Below are 22,354 nucleotides of genomic sequence, written 5' to 3' on the forward strand. Positions count from 1 at the left end.
CTTACTATATTTCTACGTTTATTATCTAACCCTTCTTACATTTTAAGCCTATCTTCTACTATTTCCTATTCATAAGAAAACAACAATTTCCTACAGTCCCTGTTTATTTACAATCATGTTACTGTACTATATAACACATAATAATCTTAGTTACACTCCGTTATTTACTTTACAACTGTCTATATTACCTTTTTGTCCTTATTGATATCTATTTAAGCTAATCCTTACTTTTAGATCATCACTCTTACCATCTTTATAGAATGTACTACTCTTTGCCCTCTATTTAAATAAAATCATCATGATCTACTCCTAATTCTTAATCACTATTCTTCCATATTTCACTGCACACTTCTTAACTAATCTTACAATCCACTAACACACCATTTTGTTAGATTCTAAGATGGTTTATCCTTGCTACTGCCTGCTCGATTTTCACTACCTGCTCTATTTACCTCTCTGTACTTCCTATTCTTAAGACTTTCTATACTACAGGCTTATGCATTTCTGGACTCCACTCCACATGCAGATTATAATCTACATCTTACCTGATGCAATTCATTTACAAATTCTGGTAAGCCCTTAAATTTCTCTTTATCATAGGTAAAATCATTCCATCTCTCCATGTAGTCCAAATCATTCCACTGCACATCCTGTAAAAGTTAACACATTTAAATTATTACCACGGTAATGCATTCTACATATAAGATTCTCCACATATGACATTTCCTTTATGTAAGTTCAGCGACATTTTCTGTTATATGCCTCACAATTATCACAAAATTTCTATAGTATCTTAGTTTTTAAAACCTGTTTAGTGGGGAAAGTGTTTAAATCCAATTTAAAAATGAACACATGTGCATTTATCTGCGTCATAAGACATGTTCAAAGTGTTCTTCTTCTGCTTCAATACATTTTTTACTTCTCTAAAGATTGTTGTGAAATACTCCAGAAAGCTTTTCTGTGAAATATTCGAAATTACTTGTCAGATAATTTCTTTCACTTTTTAACTAACTTGAAACTGCGAAAACTAACTGCAATAGGCTATACACCATTCAAAAACAATTAGAAAAAAAAAAACACAACAGCTTCCACTACACTATGTATGAACAAATAATTCCTTCTGTATTTTCAAACAATTACAAAAAAATACAATAGCTTGCACTACATTACATACGAATGAGTAAATCCCTCAGTAATCCACAACAGGCTGAAGTGAACTGCATGCATGCAATGCCTGACAAATACCCTTGAACTTCAGAATGTATGACAGGTGCACTGTGGAAGGAAATGTTCCTGTATAATTTCATGGTGTCATATACGGAGAACTCTGTACTTATAAATGTGATATTAACAACTCTGAAGTTAATTATATCAGAATTTTAAAAATTGAATAATTTCAGTTTAACATATTGAATTGTTACGTTAATGTGATAGTGAGCAATTATTATGAAGCCCAGTTGGTTTCTTTATGAAGATATGGTTTTCGTTTAAAATCGTACCATTTATGCCTCTAAATTGCCAAATTCATCAAGGAATTAAATTTAACTGAAACAAAAATGTAATATTAATGCCTCAACATTTTTGGGGAAACAAGACAAGAGAAAACACGATTCAGTCAGCCTTGGAAACGAAACAAGCATGAAAACGATCCTGAGATTTAATTAATATTCAGCTATCAGGCAGTATATCTCTTTTAACAATATGTGTCAGAGGAAGAACAATTGTTTGTATGCATCTGAAGTCTGACTAGTGTAATATGTAGCTTGTCAGCAATGTATGCACTGGAGAGGGAAAGGAACTGGCCACCCTACCCCATTATCTCCTGGCCTAGTTGCCTCATAAGTGGTGCCTTCTTGGTATCACTTGTGAGATTCAGACCTGTCTTCTGACATTTGACTAAACAACAAACCAAATGATTCATATCAAATTTACACAGGATTTTATATTTCAGCATTAAGATGAAATGAAATCTTTCAAGAGCCTAAGGATTAGAAATATATGTTAGTACTGTGATACAGATAAATGAGTGAAAAATAAACAGTTATAATTTATTTGTTTTTAAGATCATATTAAGGTAGTCCATGTCGTAATATTACAGGCATCTGCATACTTAATATCTTACAGTTATAATTTATGTATTTAAAGCATATTGCTGAATATAGAGTAATTCTCACCAGTGGAATTCCAGCTTTTCTTGTCCTGTTCAAAACATTCTTGGTGTCATTCAAACTCTTGTATCCAAACCTGATGAAAAAAGAAAAGGAAAAGTAAACATTCAGAGCATTTATTTGTGTGAGTATGCACATATGCATGTGCCGGTTTCTGTCTTATGGAGAAAAAAAACTGCGCAGTAATATAGTAAACAAATTATAGTTAGTACTAGCTTGCTGTACATGCTGACATCTCTTAATAGTGTCGTGTTTATTAATGAAGGCCATTACCAATTAAATCGGATTGTTCGATAATAGATTTTACTATCGAATAATTTCTTTATTTAAATGTTTTAATTTGGTTTCTATTGTTTATTTTTATTTTAAGACAAAATGAATTAATTCAACTGCTTCCAAATTATCGAACAATTCGACAGGTTTGCAGAAATGAATTTATTTGATAGTGTTTAGTATATTACTACCTGCAATGCATTAACAGTAAAGTTTATCATGCAAAAATTAACCATTTCTGTTACGTGTAAGGCAAGAGAAAGAGCAGGAAAGAGGAGTGAGAAGAGATGAAGATATGAAGAGAAGGAGAGAGAGTATGTGTGTGAGCATGTGATATTAAAGTTTCTGTTTGTGTGCGCTTATGTGTGCTTGCAAGTATGCATTGAAATATGCACGTCACTGGTTTTTAATGAAGCAAAATATTTATTAGTTACAGTGAGAAAAATTACGTAAGATTTCAAAACTTGAAATTAAAATTAAATACTAAGAACTTTACACTTTAGCAAATGCAATATCTTTTTGATTGAAGCAATAATATACCTGCAAAGATGGAATCCTAGACCCCAGTAAGGAGGCATATAAGGTCTTCCAATTACTTCTGTATACTGTTGAATTACATTCTGAGGTGATGGACCGAGGAAAATGAAGAAGTCTAGAAGTCCACCCAGAGTTCGAAATGTAACAGCTGGTGCTGGCTGAAGGATTACCTCTACAACAACAATTTAATACGAAATAAATTTACAAGTTTCTACTTATAACTTGAATATAATCTGAACTATACTACTTTCTTGAGATACATTAATCTTAATAAGTATATGCTGAACTTAACTCTCAAAGTTTTTCTACTGTGGAGACCAATATATAACTATGGAGCCATCACAGCTTTTCTTTTTCAGTTGGCCATTTAATGATATATGAACTACTAGGTTATTTAGCATCATTGGAATTACCTAATATTCATCTTACAGTGGGGAAGACCTTGGAAAAAGCCCAGCAGGTAATTAGCCCAGGCAGGAATAGAACCCACGCCCAAGTGCATGCAGTCACTTTGTTTGTAATTTATTTTCTTCAACTCTCATTATAAATACAGACAGTTTATATGTAGTAACAGACATTTATTGAAGAAAAGTGCTTTATCTTATAAAGGTTGTGCAATTTTTATCTATTTTTGGTGTGCTAATAAACGTGAAGTTCTACGGAAAACAAGAAAATAATAATGAACTATTACAAGATTGCCAGAATAATGAAAAATACATAGGACATCTTTCAAAGACAAAATACAACGTAGCAAAAATATTTAAGAAAGAAGTATTGCATTTGTATGAACATGAAAATTCCAATTTAATTCAGTGATTAATGAGGGTTTGTTTCCTGTTTTTACAAAGTTTTTTTTTTATGGCTTTATGAAAGAGAGTTGCAGCCTCAGATTTGGTTCTATATGCAACCAATAAGATAATGTGTTCGTAGAGAGCTTCATAAAAGCAAGAACTCACAAATAGGAGAAATACTAAGCAGCTTTCTGAGATACAATGTGGATATTCCTCCATCCTGTACCAAAATTTCTCCAGGGCACTTACTCAAATACTATTTACAGTAAAGAGTATTAAATAATGTCAAAATGTCAATGAATTTTTAATACTCTTGTGCTGTAAAGGAGAAAAAGTTTCTTCTTATAATATGCGATTTTTAATCCATAGTATTTGTAACATTTCTCTCTATTTTAGACAAAATACTGGATGACGGAGTCATATAATTATTCCAAATGCTGAACATTTTCAACATAGAGCTTATCATGTTGTCTATCTTGACCTCGATCTCTTTTAATTCTTTTAGAACTAAGAAGTTTTCAAGCTAATGTTGACAGATGCAAGTGATAAACAAATTTAATTTTCTCTTGAAAGTGCGCGCACACGCGCGCACACACACACACACACACGCGCGCGCGCGCGAGCGCACACGCACACAAACAAATTGGGATCTACCAGAATCCAGTTACAACCAGTATATTATATTTTTAATACTTGTGCCTTTTTTAGCAATTATATTTAGCACTCTACTTTAAGGCAGTGTTTCTCAAAGTGTGTTCCCCGGAACCCCGGGGTTCCGTAAGCAATTCTTAGGGGTTCCGCACAATTCCTTATGTGAAATTATTTACTTTTTAATCTCTAAAATATAATGTTATAAAAATATGAAAACGAATAAGAACAGAACTATAACTGTTTATTCAGCCATTCTATTGACAATAATCAGACAACAATGGGTACCGTTTACGGCAATCTAATCATTAATGCACAATGTTTAAATAATAATAATAATAATAATAATAATAATAATAATAATAATAATAATAGGTGCGCTTGAAATAACTTAAGTGTCTGCAGCTAACACATTTTTCAACAATAATGCACAGGTGTAAATTGTATACGAAATTAATTGAAAGTTCTGTGAAGGATATTTCGCAGAGTTGTTTTGACGTTCCTTCAAGAAAGCACAGGAAATTTCTTTTGGAGAAGAAAGAACATTATTTTGAAGTTCAAGGTGAGTTACATGTTAATTTTGTGTCTCAACGTTTATTTAATAATATTCGAAAAAGGCCAATGTTTTAAAGAAAAATTGTGCGAGTTTTGTCATCCCTTCTTCAGAATTGTGCAAATAGAGGGCAAGACCGATTATTGCGCGCTACGTCATTGTATTTTTAATACAGAGTAACACTGACCCTAACTTTACTTTTTTTAATACAGAGTGACACAATCATGGATCGGTGGATTAAAACAGGATCATTAAAACAATCAACATCCAAATGTGCCACTATAACTTCAACTATCCCTAAACAAGTATGTGGGTCTGAAGAAGGCGAAATGGAAACACCAGGTTAACAAAATAGCTTCTCGTCACCTGAAAATGTGAAGGAGCCAATATCAAAAACATAACATGAACCTGTAATTAAAAAACGTAAACATAATGAGAGTTACTTAGCCTTGGACTTCATGGATGCTAAAAATTGCCCTCAATGTGGCAGAATTTTACCTGATAATTCGATGGCACCTTCAAAATTACGTCGCCATTTTGAAACAAATCATACTCAGTTTCATGACAAGAATATTGATTTCTTTGATAGAAAACGTCGTGAGTTACTAAATTCATAAATTCTTAGCTCAGTCATCTTATAGTACAAATGAAAAAGCAAGAGGCATCTTTCATTGTAAGCTACAGAATGGCTCAGGCAGGTGAGCCCCACAAAATAGCCGAAAAATTAATAAAACCCTGCGCAATTGACATGGTTAAGTGCATGCTCAATGAGAAGGAGGCTGAACAATTATCTTCCTTGCCGCTTTCAAATGACACAGTGGCTCGTCGCATTCAAGATATGGCAGCTTACGTCAAAGAAGAATTAAACCGTCGGCTGAGATCATGTCAATTTGCACTAGAGATAGACGAGTCAAGTGATGTAGCAGATCTGGCAGTTGTACTAGTGTTAGTCTGTTAACATTATGAAGGTGCTATTGAAGAAGATATGCTAATACGTAAACAGCTGCCAGCTAATGCAACAGGATCTGAAATTTTCAAGCTTGTTAGTAAGTACTTTGAAGAAAATCATATATCCTGGGACAATTGTGTTCATGTCTGCACGGATGGTGCAAAGGCAATGGTTGGGAAAACAGTTGGTGAAGTATCGTGCAAAAAGTCAGTTGCAAACAATTGCAAAATCAGTCCTTGTATTTTGCACAGTCAAGCTTTGGCCATATCAAAAATTCCAGTGTCCCTCAAAAATGTTCTTAATGAAGCAGTAAAAATCGTGAATTGTATCAAGTCCAGAAAACTAAATTCAAGACTCTTCAAAATAATTTGTGACGACATGGGAAGCCTTCATAAATCTCTGGTTCTCTATACAGAAGTGAGATAAGTTTCTCGTGGAAAAACTTTAAGTACTCTTCGAACTTAAGGCTGAGGTGATGGCTTTCTTCATTGATCACCATTTCGAGCTGGAGATTGTTTGAGTGACAATCAATGGCTCTTGAGATTTGCCTATTTAGCAGAATTTTTGTGCTAATATATTCAATGCAGAAAATAAAATCAGGGCTTTCAAGAAAAAATTGCAGCTTTGGATGAGAAGTCTAGCCGGCCGTGAATTTGAGAGCTTCCCTGCTTTGAAAGATTTCCGTGAGGAGAACGAAGAAACTCTCCGATAACCTGATGAAATCAATGAAGAGTTTTAAAGCATTTGGAGAATATGCGCCACACTGTAGAGCAATATTTTCCAGAACAGGAAAGTGAAAACAATTCTCAAAACTTGTGAGTCAAAAATCCATTTGATATCTAAGAAAAAACCTTCTTCCCCCGCTTCTGAAGGATATGAAGCATTACTGGAAGTGACGTCTGATTCATCCCTGCAACCTCGGTTTAAGAATCTCCCTGTGGTGGATTTTTGGCACAGCCTGAGAAGAGAGTACCCAGTTTTATCAAAGAAAGCTATCACAATTCTACTTCCTATTGTAAGTACTTACCTATGTGAAACTGGGTTTTCAGTGTATACGTCTACCAAAACTAAATACCGAAACAGAGTGGATGCAGAACCGGACATGGTACTTTAGCTTTCCAACATTAAACCCGGTATTAAAGAAATATGCAGGCATAAACAACAAAAACACTCGTCCCTCTTATCTATTTCAAATAGGTGTTTTTTTTTCTGAAAAGAAATTAAGTACCTGAATTTTAGTGTGAATTTCAAAACAGTGTTAACAATGCAAGTGGACTTAATTTCATTTATACTTGTTATGTATTTACTGACAAAAACATGTTTAATGTTAGTGGTGAAACTAAGCCCGGATTACTAATCTTTGTAATAACAGCAAATATAGTTCAACAATATTATTTATAATTTTTAAATATGTATAATATGTGACATCAATAAAAATGTGTAACGTTAGTGGTAAAAATACATTTGGTAATTTAATATATATATATATATATATATATATATATATATATATATATATATCACTAATATTCCGCTGGGTTCCACAGTTCTATTTTAGCTTTAAAAGGGTTCCGTAGAAAGAAAAGTTTGAGAAACGCTGCTTTAAGGGAATACACTATATAACTCTAATATAGAACCCATAACAGAAAATTAAGCTCCAGCCTTTCAAAATACTATGAAAATGGTCCTTTGAATAGAAATATCTGAATATGTTGGTTTAATGCACCATAATTAAAGCAGAAATACATACAATAAGGTCCTTATATTACATAAATTTGAGGTCTGCATGAGCATAGGCTGAATTATTTAAGGGCTTCTCAGATACAGATAAGACTGGGGGAGTTGGAACAAAATTAAATATTTTTACGGTCGTGATATCAGTTTTCTTTTAATAAACAGCATGTTAAGAATGTTATGGTTTATTTAACGACGCTCGCAACTGCAGAGGTTATATCAGCGTCGCCGGATGTGCCGGAATTTTGTCCCACAGGAGTTCTTTTACATGCCAGTAAATCTACTGACATGAGCCTGTCGCATTTAAGCACACTTAAATGCCATCGATCTGGCCCGGGATCGAACCCGCAACCTTGGGCATAGAAGGCCAGCGCTATACCAACTCGCCAACCGGGTCGACAACAGCATGTTAATTTTTCATCACAAATGTGAAGAAACAGGTTATCTCTGTTGTACGCCTCCAACCAATATTTACAAGTGACCCTGATCTTATGCTTCCATGTGGCAAATATACAAAACAAACCATATTATCTTAATTTTAATTTAACATCCTGAGTAACAGCATATCACATTAAATCGTAAATTGGTTAGTGTAAAAAATGAGTGACAACACGAAGCAACAACAACCAGTGAGTACAGTACTCATTTTCATATTACACAAATTCATTTACTTCTTATTTTGTTGATGTGCTTGTTGATGTCCCATCTTAAGATTATCTCTATTCCAACTTTACTATTATAACATGAATAAGTTGGGTAAACATGATTAATCTTTTAATTTTAGCCTTCACCAGACTCCTTTGGATGCTTTGAAGTTTCAAGTAGGCTCGAGTAATAAATTTAAAAACAATCTCAGGCTCAGATTGGGTTTGGGTTCAGGGCAGAGCTTTCAAATGATGGCCAAAGCAGACCTATAACATTGCTGCAATTACCATACCAATGATGTTTCACTAACTTCCCACAGTGGAAGTTGTCTCTATGTTAAAAGCAAAGCAAACCGAGATAAGTGGTCAATGTGATTACATTTTCTACTTCTATTTGCTATGATTACGCACTGAAAAACTTAAGTTGTTGCATAAATCTCAAAGTCCAGGTCATGGGACGTAATTTAATGTAAATAACTAATAAACAAAGTTTTATTTTACATACGACCAAGTGTATAGTGAGGGTCACATAAGAACAGTTCCTAAACAGCAAATATTGCCGTCCTCTCAGTGTTGCCAACTGTTACCAGATATCACCATATGAAGTAAAATCACAATCCCACATACTGAATGACTTATTTACTTACCGTACTTTACCATTATGTTGGAAGGATATTCTAAGTAATTCAATAATTTGTAGCATATTTTCGTAAGCAAATTATACGAGAAAGAGATCAACATGCTATGTATTTTGTCTGGCAATATGAAATTCATTGGTTTGACTAAACAATTGATTCACGAGACCTAACCTAAAAATGTATTTTGTTTGACCATATGAAATTATTATAACTCCGAAAACCGAATATAACCATGAAATGTATGCTTAAGAATACTTACTCCTAATAATTTTGCTATTCTAGTTATAATTGCTATCTCCGTGAGCACAATTTTATTCCTTCTTCATTATCTTCTTTCAGTTAAATCAGAAAGAACAGATGCCAGTAGGGACAGTTATCCCTAGTCTCGCAGCATGCTTTATGCTTTCTTGGTGGAGTAGCTGCCATGCTTTTCCTCGTTTTGACATTATTGTAACAAAAATCTAAACACGAAAGAAATCGATTACCCACCTGCATTACCACACCTAAGTATGTTATATTTATTTACACTTAGCTGACTATAGTTTTGTATTGTAACCACAATGTAACACACAAAATAACTATTATGTATTAATATTAATACTGATATTAATTAATTATTATTAATATGTTCAAATTTCACTAGCTTCCAGTAACCACCTCAGAAATCTAGTACAATTTTAATTTCATGGAACTCCAGTCTGTTTCAGCTGCCAACATTAACAGTTACAAAATCACTGCCATTTGTTGAATTTGTCAGTATCGAAATTCGAAACGAAGTTGACAAAAGAAAATTCAACCTGCAAACTAGAAAATCACCACAATCCACTAGCATATGTAGAAATGGGGGAAAAATGGTTAGGTTTCACCCTTACAGTATGAAGTAAGCTGACCTGGACTATAGTCTCAGATCATGTGTCAAACTGTGTCTCACAAGAGTTTGAATACCTGGTCAATATTTCGTAAAAAGACTTGAAGAAAGTTGTTAGTTTATTTTAAAAGGTATTTAAGTTCTAGGACTTCACAGACCACACAATGAGAAACAATGCTTTAGGATATACTATATTAAAACAAAGATCTCAACATAATGCTGAAAAGATAAAACAAATTATCCTCATGATATGCACATATATCACTAAATGCTTTGTTGATTCAGTGTGAAAAAGTTATCATTTCCTAGCAATCATTATAATAAAATTTTAGTCCTGGACCGTCAATGTTGTAAGAATTTAAAAATAATAAAGTATATAAAACTGGTAAAAACTTACCCATTGCATTACTGTTAAGAAGAAACACGCCATGGCTCTTTCCACTCTTCTCCATCACTAGATAAAAAGGATGGCTACCATAAAGATTTGTCTGAAGAACAAAAATAAAAGCATATGTAGTACCTTGTAAGATCTCGTCAGATTCAAGACATATTCCTTCTTTCATTTTAAATGTAACAAAATAAGCTTATCTTATGTCTGACATTTATTATTGAGTTTGTATTCCAACATTATGAATAATCAAATCACCTTTCAGTAAAACTGTGCAATGGAATAATTACACACAAATATTAATTTCAAAAGAATACTTTCTCTCAAGAAAAATAAAATTATTTATCTCATAATGGTATATATTTAGTAAAATAATCACGTGTTGGTATAGTTTTAATAATCACAGAATTATAATAATAAAGGTTACTAATATAAATTTTTTATTTCACCATTATCTGTGTAAAAAATAAGTAATATACCGTATAGCAAAACTAAAACCTTAGCATGCCGCTTGGTGAATTAGGGTTCTTTTCCACGGATATTTAATAATAATAATAATAATACTTATATAAATTGTATTAGATTTATAGAATCTTCAAATTAATTTTCATAAAACAAGGTAAATACACAAGTAAGTTTTATGCTATATCGAAAACCATTTTTTAGATCTATGGGAGACTGAAAAAACGTATTAACACTCTAAATAGATTTTTTCAGCATCACATACTTTCTATTTGCATGTACTTCATATAATGAGTAAAAAAAAAGGGAGGAAGAAGAAGAAGAAGAAGAAGAAGAGAAAATGTGGAAAATTAATATAATTAACTTACATTTTCTTTAGGTATCTGGTCATGATTGAACATTGTAAACCTCTGCCAACGTGTAGAGAGTAGAAGTGGGGATCTGTGTTCTCCAAGACCATACACATAACTTGATGGTAACACAGCTGATAATTGTAAGAACTGATCCGCAAATATAAATGCACCTACATCTTGTGCATCAAAACTGAAAGCAAAGAAACAGTGTTCAATCCTTTCAATTAATCTACATTACAATAACATCTTTCCATTCTACTACAGAGAGAGGCAGAGAAAAGTTACCGTACTATGCAGGGTACGTGTTTGTTGAGCGCACGTTATTACGTAGTGTTACATCACTACACTTGTTATTGTACATTATTCGTGTTGTGATTCCACTCATCAACTAAACACTCTGTATGCTTCCCACTGTCCGTGCACTCCATCCCCACCACTCGGGAATTTTAGGCCTACTGTAATGAAACTGAATACCTGCTCGCTTGCCAGTGAGTGGAACAATGGATTGCAAGCAATCTGTTCCCCGACATCCCCTGTTACCTTTTCATTATCTCTCTCTGAATAATGTGTACAATGTAACCAAAATTAATATAATGGCAACAGTTTCCTAATTGAAGGGGAGAGCTGGAGAATTTCCCCTTCTGAATTTTTTCCCCAATTTCTGTGTTCCTGTGTTCATTCCCAACCAGAGAAAGAAAATTCCTCTCTCTAAATATATATATTTTAATATTATTAATACGATAATACCACATTGGTCAGAATAGCAATATTTTTCCTGAAAATGTAATTCCGAAAATTTAATTTTTATTTTCTGTGCAACAGTCAAAACATTTTCTCCTCCACATTGAATTTGACGAACCTACAAACTCCCAGAAATTGACTCCAGCCTTGCACCACAGCAACTGCAACAATTAAAATCTACCATCTACTGGTAAATACGTTCTAAGTTTATAATTTAGAATGATTCAAAACTATCTCTATCACTAATACATTACAAATATTTTATTATATTTCTGCTGGCGAATGATGTTTGCGTTTCAAATGGCTATCTTGATCGTGGGCATCATAGTACATAGCATTTCAATGCTCCGGCCACTGCTTGTCAATGTTTAAACAAACTTTATCTCACAGATTAGTGCAACATTCTGCTATCTCTCTTGGGGCAGAGATATAATACGATACTTGTATAAATTTATAGATTTAGCTTCCATTAAAATGTGCATATGAAAATGGACATTTGGCAGCTTACTAGTTTCAGATATAGACGTGATTTGAGCATGACCCAGTTGATGTAGAACTTTAATACTGTATTTATACATTTTATTGCTTAGGATGTGATCAAACCAAAGGCATAAAAAATATTTCCCAATTTGAATACTCCCTGTTTTTTTTTTTAAGATTATCGCCAAGTGGTCCCTTGTCATATGCACGAACATGTATATAAAAATCATAATTACTACAAATAGTAATATCACAAACTGAATTTTTTAATAATATGTAGAGTAATATATTTTTATTGCCTCTGGAAAGGGTGCAAATACCCATAGTAGCTGATGCGCTCTTTTTAAACCCCACTAACTTAACTTGTTGGACAATTTGACATGAATCAAAGGAGCTATTTTGAGATAATATTTTTTCTTTAACTTTTGCTTGTATAGGCCTACCTATTTTAGTAGGAAATATACATATATTAAGTCTGGATATACACCATGAAAGGCAATTTTCGTCTCTTTCTTATGAGATATAAACAATTTCTTTCAAATACATACTTTACGAATTATTATTGAAAAACTTGCTTAAAGCATTTTTCGTATTTCGTAATAAGTAAATTTAGGACACCCTTATTTACTGAACTATTAGCTAGAATTGAATAACTATATTGAATTGGGTTGTTTCGGCAGTAGAGGAGCAAGTACACAAATTTCACGGAATTCTAAGATACAGTATCACGATTCTGATGGGATGTGAGCTCTCATGAAAAGACCCACTAATGAAACACACTAAACATGAAATATAAATAGTAGTAAGGTTTATTAAAAACAAATTATCTGCATTTATGTCAGGAGTGACAAAAGATCCAGAAAGCCAACATTCTATATATACAATATATAGTGAATATATAAGTGAATTCATAACCATTTTAATTATGATTAGAATATAAATGGTGATTGAAAATTTGAACTGAATCCTTCAGTATTAGAATGACAATTTTATTGAAGGCTGCAAAATTTAAACAAAGGGTTTTCAAGGATTTATATGTAAATTCTGGGAGAGATTCTCTTGCACCAAATAACAGACCAATGACAGCCCAGTTATCAAGAGGAAGATAGTATTTAGCACTCAAATAGGCAAGCCACGGTTCATAAATATCTTTTTACGATCAACTTGTGCGACCTGAGGAAGTACAGTAATTAATACACCTTTCTGTATAGTATTTTTAAACTAGTGAAAAGAGCCTCTTCAAAATATTTTTGTAGATTAAGTATCTCCAGGAAAATGAACATCAAATTCAACAATTTAACCATTTGTATTCGATAAGTAGCTTTAAAGGCACATGAAAAAGTTTACTTAGGTACTATATTTCATGCTAACAACTTTGTTCCATTTCTTGCCCTCCTTAAACATGAAACAGTTCAGAATTATACAAATAAGACGCAAGTTTCTATAAATAGCTTCTTTCGATGCTCTTGAGGTACTAATTAAGAACAGAGTTAACTTACATAGGAAGAATCTTAATTCCCTGGTCCACCCCAAGAATCTTAAATAAACTTTTTGTTAAAAATGAAGATTTCCTTGAAACAATGGCAACCACACCAAACTGATTCTTACAGTACTGGTACTCCTTTTGGCTAGAGTAACATAGGCTATGTAAGAACAAATATGCAACAAAGTGGAGTTATTTTTTAACATTGCTATAAATAATTAGGGCCTAGTTACATTTTTAGATAAATTTATTTATTTAAAATGTAAAAAAATAATATCATTTGACAGTTCTATTATACTTCGTTCCATAATGTTTGACAGAAGACGTAAAAATTGAAGGCAGGGAGAGGGAGAGAGAGAGAGAGAGAGAGAGAGAAGGATAATTAATGTTATATTTTATTTAACAACACTTGCAACTGAGGTTATATCAGCGTTGCTGGTGTGCCAGAATTTTTTCCCGCCAGTAAATCTACTGACATGAGCCTTTTGCATTTAAGCACACTTAAATGCCATCGACCTGGCCCGGGATCGAACCTGCAACCTCAGGCATAGAAGGTCAGCACTATACCAACTATGCCAACCAGGCCGACGAAGGATAATTACTACTGAACCAAAGCAGAGGTCTCATTCCATGCTTATCTTGAAATTAGACGGTCTGAAGCATTTTAACCCCGCCAACTTCAAGACAAGTGTAGAATGAGACCTCTGCCATTGGTTGAATAGCGTTATACTTCTCTCCTCCTATGCTGGCAATGTTTACATCGATTGTAAGACATTATGAAACAAAGTATAATAGCATGAGGTATTTCTAAACATAAATTCACAATGAGAAGTTTGAGAAGTCATTCACATGATCATCTGAAAATAGTTTGTTGAGCAGTTTGTAACTAGTCACTGTACTGCAAGACAGCCATTTAATGTCAACTATCCAAACATTACTTTTCACAATGCAGCACGATATTCATAATAGATTTATCACATTTCTTTAGGAATCAATGTGTCTATAAAAAAATGTCTGAACAGAAGGAAAAAAATCAATAAAACTTCAATAAGGTATGGAGGAATATTCCTCAAGGTATTGTTTCAATTTATAATTTAAGAATATGAATATCATGCTGAGTGCTACAGAATAGATGAAGGTGTAAGAAAACTACACCAAAAAAATACTTCTTCTAAACCCACCACTAGATCTGCCCTTGTATGGGCAAATCTACCTGAAGTTTAATAACAGTAATTAATAAATAAATCGGCTTTTATTTTTTTTATTTAAAAATAATTTTCTTTAAATGATATAACTTTGTTATCCTATTACCCTACTATTTTTCTTAAATTACTTTCAAATAATGTACCGTAATTATTTTAATAGTGAGGCGACAAATATAATTCTGGAGGAAAAAGATAAAACTTGATGAACAATAGAGAATTTAAGGAAAATGAATGTTGGAAAACATAAAGTTAAGAAGTTCGTACAAGAAGAACAGAGCATTTAACAATAAACTTGTGTATTTTAAAAATAGCCTACCAGGTTACTCATTGTAGTGAAGAAGGAAGGAGAAAAAAGTTGTATTATAAGATAACACCGCCTACTGTGATAGAAAGTTAACTTACAGTGTCTGGTTATCACTTTTCCTTACAACCTTGAAGCCTGTTTTGTTCTTGTCTAGTAGCACTTCATAGTCTGTGTTGTGTATATTATGTTCGACCACAGGGACCTCAGGGTATGGAGGTTCAAATCGACTGTGCAGTGGATCAACAATCTAAAAAGAAAATTTGCATAGTAAGTACAAGTTAATTTAAATTTATACAAGCATTTCGGGATGAAATTTACAAACTACACTAAATGCATAATACGTGTAATACACACGTCAAAATTGTCTAAGGAATAGATGAAATTTTATAGAAAATTCTTTATATAACCAAATAAATCATAAACAATGGGGATACATAAGTGAGTTATTCATTTATCTATCCACTAGAGACCATGGTGACTGGTGTTTTAGTTTATTGACATTACTACATATCCGAAGTGATATAGTGTTAAAAGTTGTGTAATCAAGATGTATAGATTTCAAAAAGGCATATGACTCGGTTAAGAGGGAAGTATTATATGATATTCTTATTGAATTTGGTATTCCCAAGAAACTAGTTCGATTAATTAAAATGTGTCTCAGTGAAACATACAGCAGAGTCCATATAGGTCAGTTTCTATCTGATGCTTTTACAATTCACTGCGGGCTAAAGCAGGGAGATGCACTATCACCTTTACTTTTTAACTTCGCTCTAGAATATGCCATTAGGAAAGTCCAGGATAACAGGCAGGGTTTGGAATTGAACGGGTTACATCAGCTTCTTGTCTATGCAGATGACGTGAATATGTTAGGAGAAAATACACAAACAATTAGGGAAAACACGGAAATTTTACTTGAAGCAAGTAAAGCGATCGGTTTGGAAGTAAATCCCGAAAAGACAAAGTATATGATTATGTCTCGTGACCAGAATATTGTAGGAAATGGAAATATAAAAATTGGAGATTTATCCTTCGAAGAGGTGGAAAAATTCAAATATCTTGGAGCAACAGTAACAAATATAAATGACACTCGGAAGGAAATTAAACACAGAATAAATATGGGAAGTGCGTGTTATTATTCGGTTGAGAAGCTCTTATCATCCAGTCTGCTGTCCAAAAATCTGAAAGTTAGAATTTATAAAACAGTTATATTACCGGTTCTTCTGTATGGTTGTGAAACTTGGACTCTCACTCTGAGAGAGGAACATAGGTTAAGGGTGTTTGAGAATAAGGTGCTTAGGAAAATATTTGGGGCTAAGCGGGATGAAGTTACAGGAGAATGGAGAAAGTTACACAACACAGAACTGCACGCATTGTATTCTTCACCTGACATAATTAGGAACTTAAAATCCAGATGTTTGAGATGGGCAGGGCATGTAGCACGTATGGGCGAATCCAGAAATGCATATAAAGTGTTAGTTGGGAGACCGGATAGAAAAAGACCTTTAGGGAGGCCGAGACGTAGATGGGAGGATAATATTAAAATGGATTTGGGGGAGATGGGATATGATGATAGAGACTGAATTAATCTTGCACAGGATAGGGACCGCTGGCGGGCTTATGTGAGGGCGGAAATGAACCTTCGGGTTCCTTAAAAGCCATTTGTAAGTAAGTAAGTAATCAAGATGTATATATGGAATTTCTTATTTTAATGGCTCAGATATTGTAATCATTTTATTGGTAATGGAGGAGTTTGATAATTTTAACAGTGTAAAACATTAAATAACTGTTAAAACAGTGGAAATGGATGATCAACGTCGTCATTTAAGTCGTGGTGGCATGTTTAGGGTGATTAGTATAACTGAAAATGGTGGAACACAAGTTGATGCAGCAAGGGCTCTGAATACTGGAAAAGGCATAATATCAAGAATGTGGAGTCCTTATTGCGAATTTGGCAGTATGGAAGGACACCAAGATAAATGGAGAATTATAATTCCTGTACCCGATAAATTTCTGTGCCTAAGAGCCTTGAGCCGAAAGACTTCAACTGATAACATGTTAAGAAATGTGCTGCAGAACATTGGGAATGTGGTTGTATCAACCCAGACTGTTAGGAACAGATTGCACTTTCATGCACCTCAATGGGTGACGGATATCAAGGCCTCTTTCATGTAACCTGTTCCTAACAGTCTGGGTTGATACAACCACATTCCCTATGTTCTGCAGCACATTCCTTAACATGTTAGCAGTTGAAGTCCAGTCTCTCAAGACTTTTAGGCACAGAAATTTATCTGGTCCAGCAGTTGTAATTCTTCGTTTATCTTGGTGTAGTTCTTCTTATACTGCCAAATTCACAATACCGACTCCACATTCTTGATACAGTATTACCGGTATGTCTTTTCCAATATTCAGAGCCTTCACTGCATCAGCTTGTGTTCCACAATTTTCAATTATATCAATTGATCTAAATCTGTCATCTTGGCTTAAATGACGATGTTGAGCAGCCATTTCCATTGCCGCAATTTCAAGAAAAAAATTAATGTGTGTTAATGAAAACTTTCTTAGAAGGTGTGAGAGATGTGTGGCGGCACAAGGACATCATTTCCAACATCTTCTATGACAAGGTATGTGGTTATTGTACAGTTATAATTTGCATCTATACACTTGAATTTTAGGGGCTATGAATATCCGACTCTGCTGGCAAACAGCTTGAATTTTAGGGGCTATGAATATCCGACTCTCCTGGCAAACAGCTTGAATTTTAGGGGCTATGAATATCCGACTCTGCCGGCAAACTACTTGAATTTTAGGGCTATGAATATCAGACTCTGCCAGCAAACAGATTGAATTTTAGGGGCTATGAATATCTGACTCTGTCAGCAAACAGCTTGAATTTTAGGCCTATGAATATAAGACTCCGCCAGCAAATGGCTTGAATTTTAGGGGCTATGAATATCTGACTCTGCCGGCAAACAGCTTAAATTTTAGGAGGTATGAATATCTGACTCTGCCGGCAAACAGCTTAAATTTTAAGACGTATGAATATCTGACTCTGCCAGCAAACAGCTTAAATTTTAGGAGGTATGAATATCTGACTCTGCCAGCAAACAGCTTGAATTTTAGGGACTATGAATATCTGACTCTGCCAGCAAACAGCTTGAAGTTTAGGGACTATGAATATCTGACTCTACCGGCAAACAGCTTGAATTTTAGAGCTATGCATATCCGACTCTACCAGCAAACAGCTTGAATTTTAGGGACTATGAATATCAGACTCTGCCAGCAAACAGCTTGAATTTTAGGGATTATGAATATCCGACTCTGCCAGCAAACAGCTTGAATTTTAGGGACTATGAATATCCGACTCTGCCAGCAAACAGCTTCAAATTTAGGGGCTATGAATATCTGACTCTGCCAGCAAACAGCTTGAATTTTAGGGACTATGAATATCTGACTCCGCCAGCAAACAGCTTGAATTTCAGGGGCTATGAATATCTGACTCCGCCAGCAAACAGCTTGAATTTTAGGGACTATGAATATCGGACTCTGCCAGCCAAAAACTTGAATTTTAGGGGCTATGAATATCTGACTCTGCCGGCAAACAGCTTGAATTTTAGGGCTATGAATATCAGACTCCGCCAGCAAATGGCTTGAATTTTAGGGCTATGAATATCTGACTCTGCCAGCAAACAGCTTAAATTTTAGGAGGTATGAATATCTGACTCTGCCAGCAAACAGCTTGAATTTTAGGGACTATGAATATCTGACTCCGCCAGCAAACAGCTTGAATTTTAGGGACTATGAATATCCAACTCTACCGGCATACAGCTTGAATTTTAGAGCTATGCATATCCGACTCTACCAGCAAAAAGCTTGAATTTTAGGGACTATGAATATCTGACTCTGCCGGCAAACAGCTTAAATTTTAAGACGTATGAATATCTGACTCTGCCAGCAAACAGCTTAAATTTTAGGAGGTATGAATATCTGACTCTGCCAGCAAACAGCTTGAATTTTAGGGACTATGAATATCTGACTCTGCCAGCAAACAGCTTGAAGTTTAGGGACTATGAATATCTGACTCTACCGGCAAACAGCTTGAATTTTAGAGCTATGTATATCCGACTCTACCAGCAAACAGCTTGAATTTTAGGGACTATGAATATCAGACTCTGCCAGCAAACAGCTTGAATTTTAGGGACTATGAATATCCGACTCTGCTGGCAAACAGCTTGAAGTTTAGGGACTATGAATATCTGACTCTACCGGCAAACAGCTTGAATTTTAGAGCTATGCATATCCGACTCTACCAGCAAACAGCTTGAATTTTAGGGACTATGAATATCAGACTCTGCCAGCAAACAGCTTGAATTTTAGGGATTATGAATATCCGACTCTGCCAGCAAACAGCTTGAATTTTAGGGATTATGAATATCCGACTCTGCCAGCAAACAGCTTCAAATTTAGGGGCTATGAATATCTGACTCTGCCAGCAAACAGCTTGAATTTTAGGGACTATGAATATCTGACTCCGCCAGCAAACAGCTTGAATTTTAGGGGCTATGAATATCTGACTCCGCCAGCAAACAGCTTGAATTTTAGGGACTATGAATATCCGACTCTGCCAGCAAAAAACTTGAATTTCAGGGGCTATGAATATCTGACTCTGCCGGCAAACAGCTTGAATTTTAGGGCTATGAATATCAGACTCCGCCAGCAAATGGCTTGAATTTTAGGGCTATGAATATCTGACTCTGCCAGCAAACAGCTTAAATTTTAGGAGGTATGAATATCTGACTCTGCCAGCAAACAGCTTGAATTTTAGGGACTATGAATATCTGACTCCGCCAGCAAACAGCTTGAATTTTAGGGACTATGAATATCCAACTCTACCGGCATACAGCTTGAATTTTAGAGCTATGCATATCCGACTCTACCAGCAAAAAGCTTGAATTTTAGGGACTATGAATATCTGACTCTGCCGGCAAACAGCTTAAATTTTAAGACGTATGAATATCTGACTCTGCCAGCAAACAGCTTAAATTTTAGGAGGTATGAATATCTGACTCTGCCAGCAAACAGCTTGAATTTTAGGGATTATGAATATCTGAGTCTGCCAGCAAACAGCTTGAAGTTTAGGGACTATGAATATCTGACTCTACCGGCAAACAGCTTGAATTTTAGAGCTATGCATATCCGACTCTACCAGCAAACAGCTTGAATTTTAGGGACTATGAATATCAGACTCTGCCAGCAAACAGCTTGAATTTTAGGGATTATGAATATCCGACTCTACCAGCAAACAGCTTGAATTTTAGGGATTATGAATATCCGACTCTGCCAGCAAACAGCTTCAAATTTAGGGGCTATGAATATCTGACTCTGCCAGCAAACAGCTTGAATTTTAGGGACTATAAATATCTGACTCCGCCAGCAAACAGCTTGAATTTTAGGGGCTATGAATATCTGACTCCGCCAGCAAACAGCTTGAATTTTAGGGACTATGAATATCCGACTCTGCCAGCAAAAAACTTGAATTTTAGGGGCTATGAATATCTGACTCTGCCGGCAAACAGCTTGAATTTTAGGGCTATGAATATCAGACTCCGCCAGCAAATGGCTTGAATTTTAGGGCTATGAATATCTGACTCTGCCAGCAAACAGCTTAAATTTTAGGAGGTATGAATATCTGACTCTGCCAGCAAACAGCTTGAATTTTAGGGACTATGAATATCTGACTCCGCCAGCAAACAGCTTGAATTTTAGGGACTATGAATATCCAACTCTACCGGCATACAGCTTGAATTTTAGAGCTATGCATATCCGACTCTACCAGCAAAAAGCTTGAATTTTAGGGACTATGAATATCTGACTCTGCCAGCAAACAGCTTGAATTTTAGGGACTAAGAATATCCGACTCTGCCAGCAAACAACTTCAAATTTAGGGGCTATGAATATCTGACTCCGCTGGCAAAAGGCTTGAATTTTAGAGGCTATGAATATCCGACTACACCAGCAAACAGCTTGAATTTTAGGGCTATGAATATCAGACTCTGCCTGCAAACAACTTGAATTTTAAGGGCTATGAATATCAGACTTTACCGGTAAACGTGCCAAGCAAATCCCCATTGGCCCAGCACACTGAAACATGTGGTCTCACAGAAATTGATTTAGCCAGCACATTGAGAGATGGTAGAGTGAAAGGGAACATAACCGGTTACAAGCAGCGCTGCGCAAGGCCAAGCAAATCTCCATTAACCAGCGACATATCCAAAAGAAGTCATTGTAGTTAATGATAGAGGAAAGCAAGTGCTTAGTTTCCAACAAGATAAGAATCACAAAGAGCAATACCATTTAAATTGTAGAGCCTACATTTACTATACTAAGTCCCTCTGTCATTTTGTCAAATGCAACTGCACCTTTTGATTAGCCTACATTCTGAAACACGTGCTATAGAGTTGGGTTAGCATGGACTACAGCTAAAGCTGGTGGTATTGTATAACATTCTTCGTACGGTAACAATTTTTTTCATTGCAATTTCAATGTTTCAGCAGCTAAGGACAGACAATGGGCATCAGTTGTGAAGGAAGCATTGACCAAATTCTGAAGGCTGTATGCTAAAGAAATGTTAAATGTTATGTTTTATTTAACGACGTTCGCAACTGCCGAGGTTACCTATTCAGTGTCGCCTGTGTGCCAGAATTTTGTCCCACAGGAGTTCTTTTACATGACAGTAAATCTACTGACATGAGCCTATCGCATTTAAGCACACTTAAATGCCATCGACCTGGCCCGGGATCGAACCCACAACCTCGGGCATAGAAGGCCAGCGCTATACCAACTTCCCAACCAGACCAACTGCATGCTAAAGAAGACTTCAATGTTTACATATGTATGACTTGTAACATTACCATACTTCCATTTCAGTGTCGCATGTCACTCATTTTGCGCATAGCAAGCATGCATAAATGATTATGTGGAAAAGGGCACAAGAAACAAGATCAAACAACCAAAAGAATAGGTGGTTGAAATTTGGAAAACTACAGGCTATTTCATATTTGCCGACTTTGGGACATCAATGAATATGTCACGTAGGCCTATTATATGAAAACTGAAAATTAAGACTAAGTACACCCTA

At 35.0% G+C, this 22,354-nt stretch overlaps 1 protein-coding gene across 1 annotated transcript in view; it reads right to left on the minus strand.

The window, feature by feature from the left end:
- LOC138713290 (lysosomal alpha-glucosidase-like) overlaps window positions 1-22,354 on the minus strand; it is a 56,957-nt gene that overhangs the window by 33,192 nt on the left and 1,411 nt on the right. The window contains exons 2-7 of the mRNA XM_069845270.1: window positions 15,318-15,466; window positions 11,022-11,196; window positions 10,201-10,291; window positions 2,982-3,150; window positions 2,175-2,244; window positions 546-650 (exon numbers count right to left, since the gene is read on the minus strand). Coding sequence (XP_069701371.1) covers window positions 546-650; window positions 2,175-2,244; window positions 2,982-3,150; window positions 10,201-10,291; window positions 11,022-11,196; window positions 15,318-15,466 — 759 coding nt within the window. The remainder of the gene's footprint in view (window positions 1-545; window positions 651-2,174; window positions 2,245-2,981; window positions 3,151-10,200; window positions 10,292-11,021; window positions 11,197-15,317; window positions 15,467-22,354) is intronic.

This window comes from Periplaneta americana, chromosome 14 (assembly GCF_040183065.1).
Source record: "Periplaneta americana isolate PAMFEO1 chromosome 14, P.americana_PAMFEO1_priV1, whole genome shotgun sequence".
NCBI lineage: Eukaryota > Metazoa > Arthropoda > Insecta > Blattodea > Blattidae > Periplaneta > Periplaneta americana.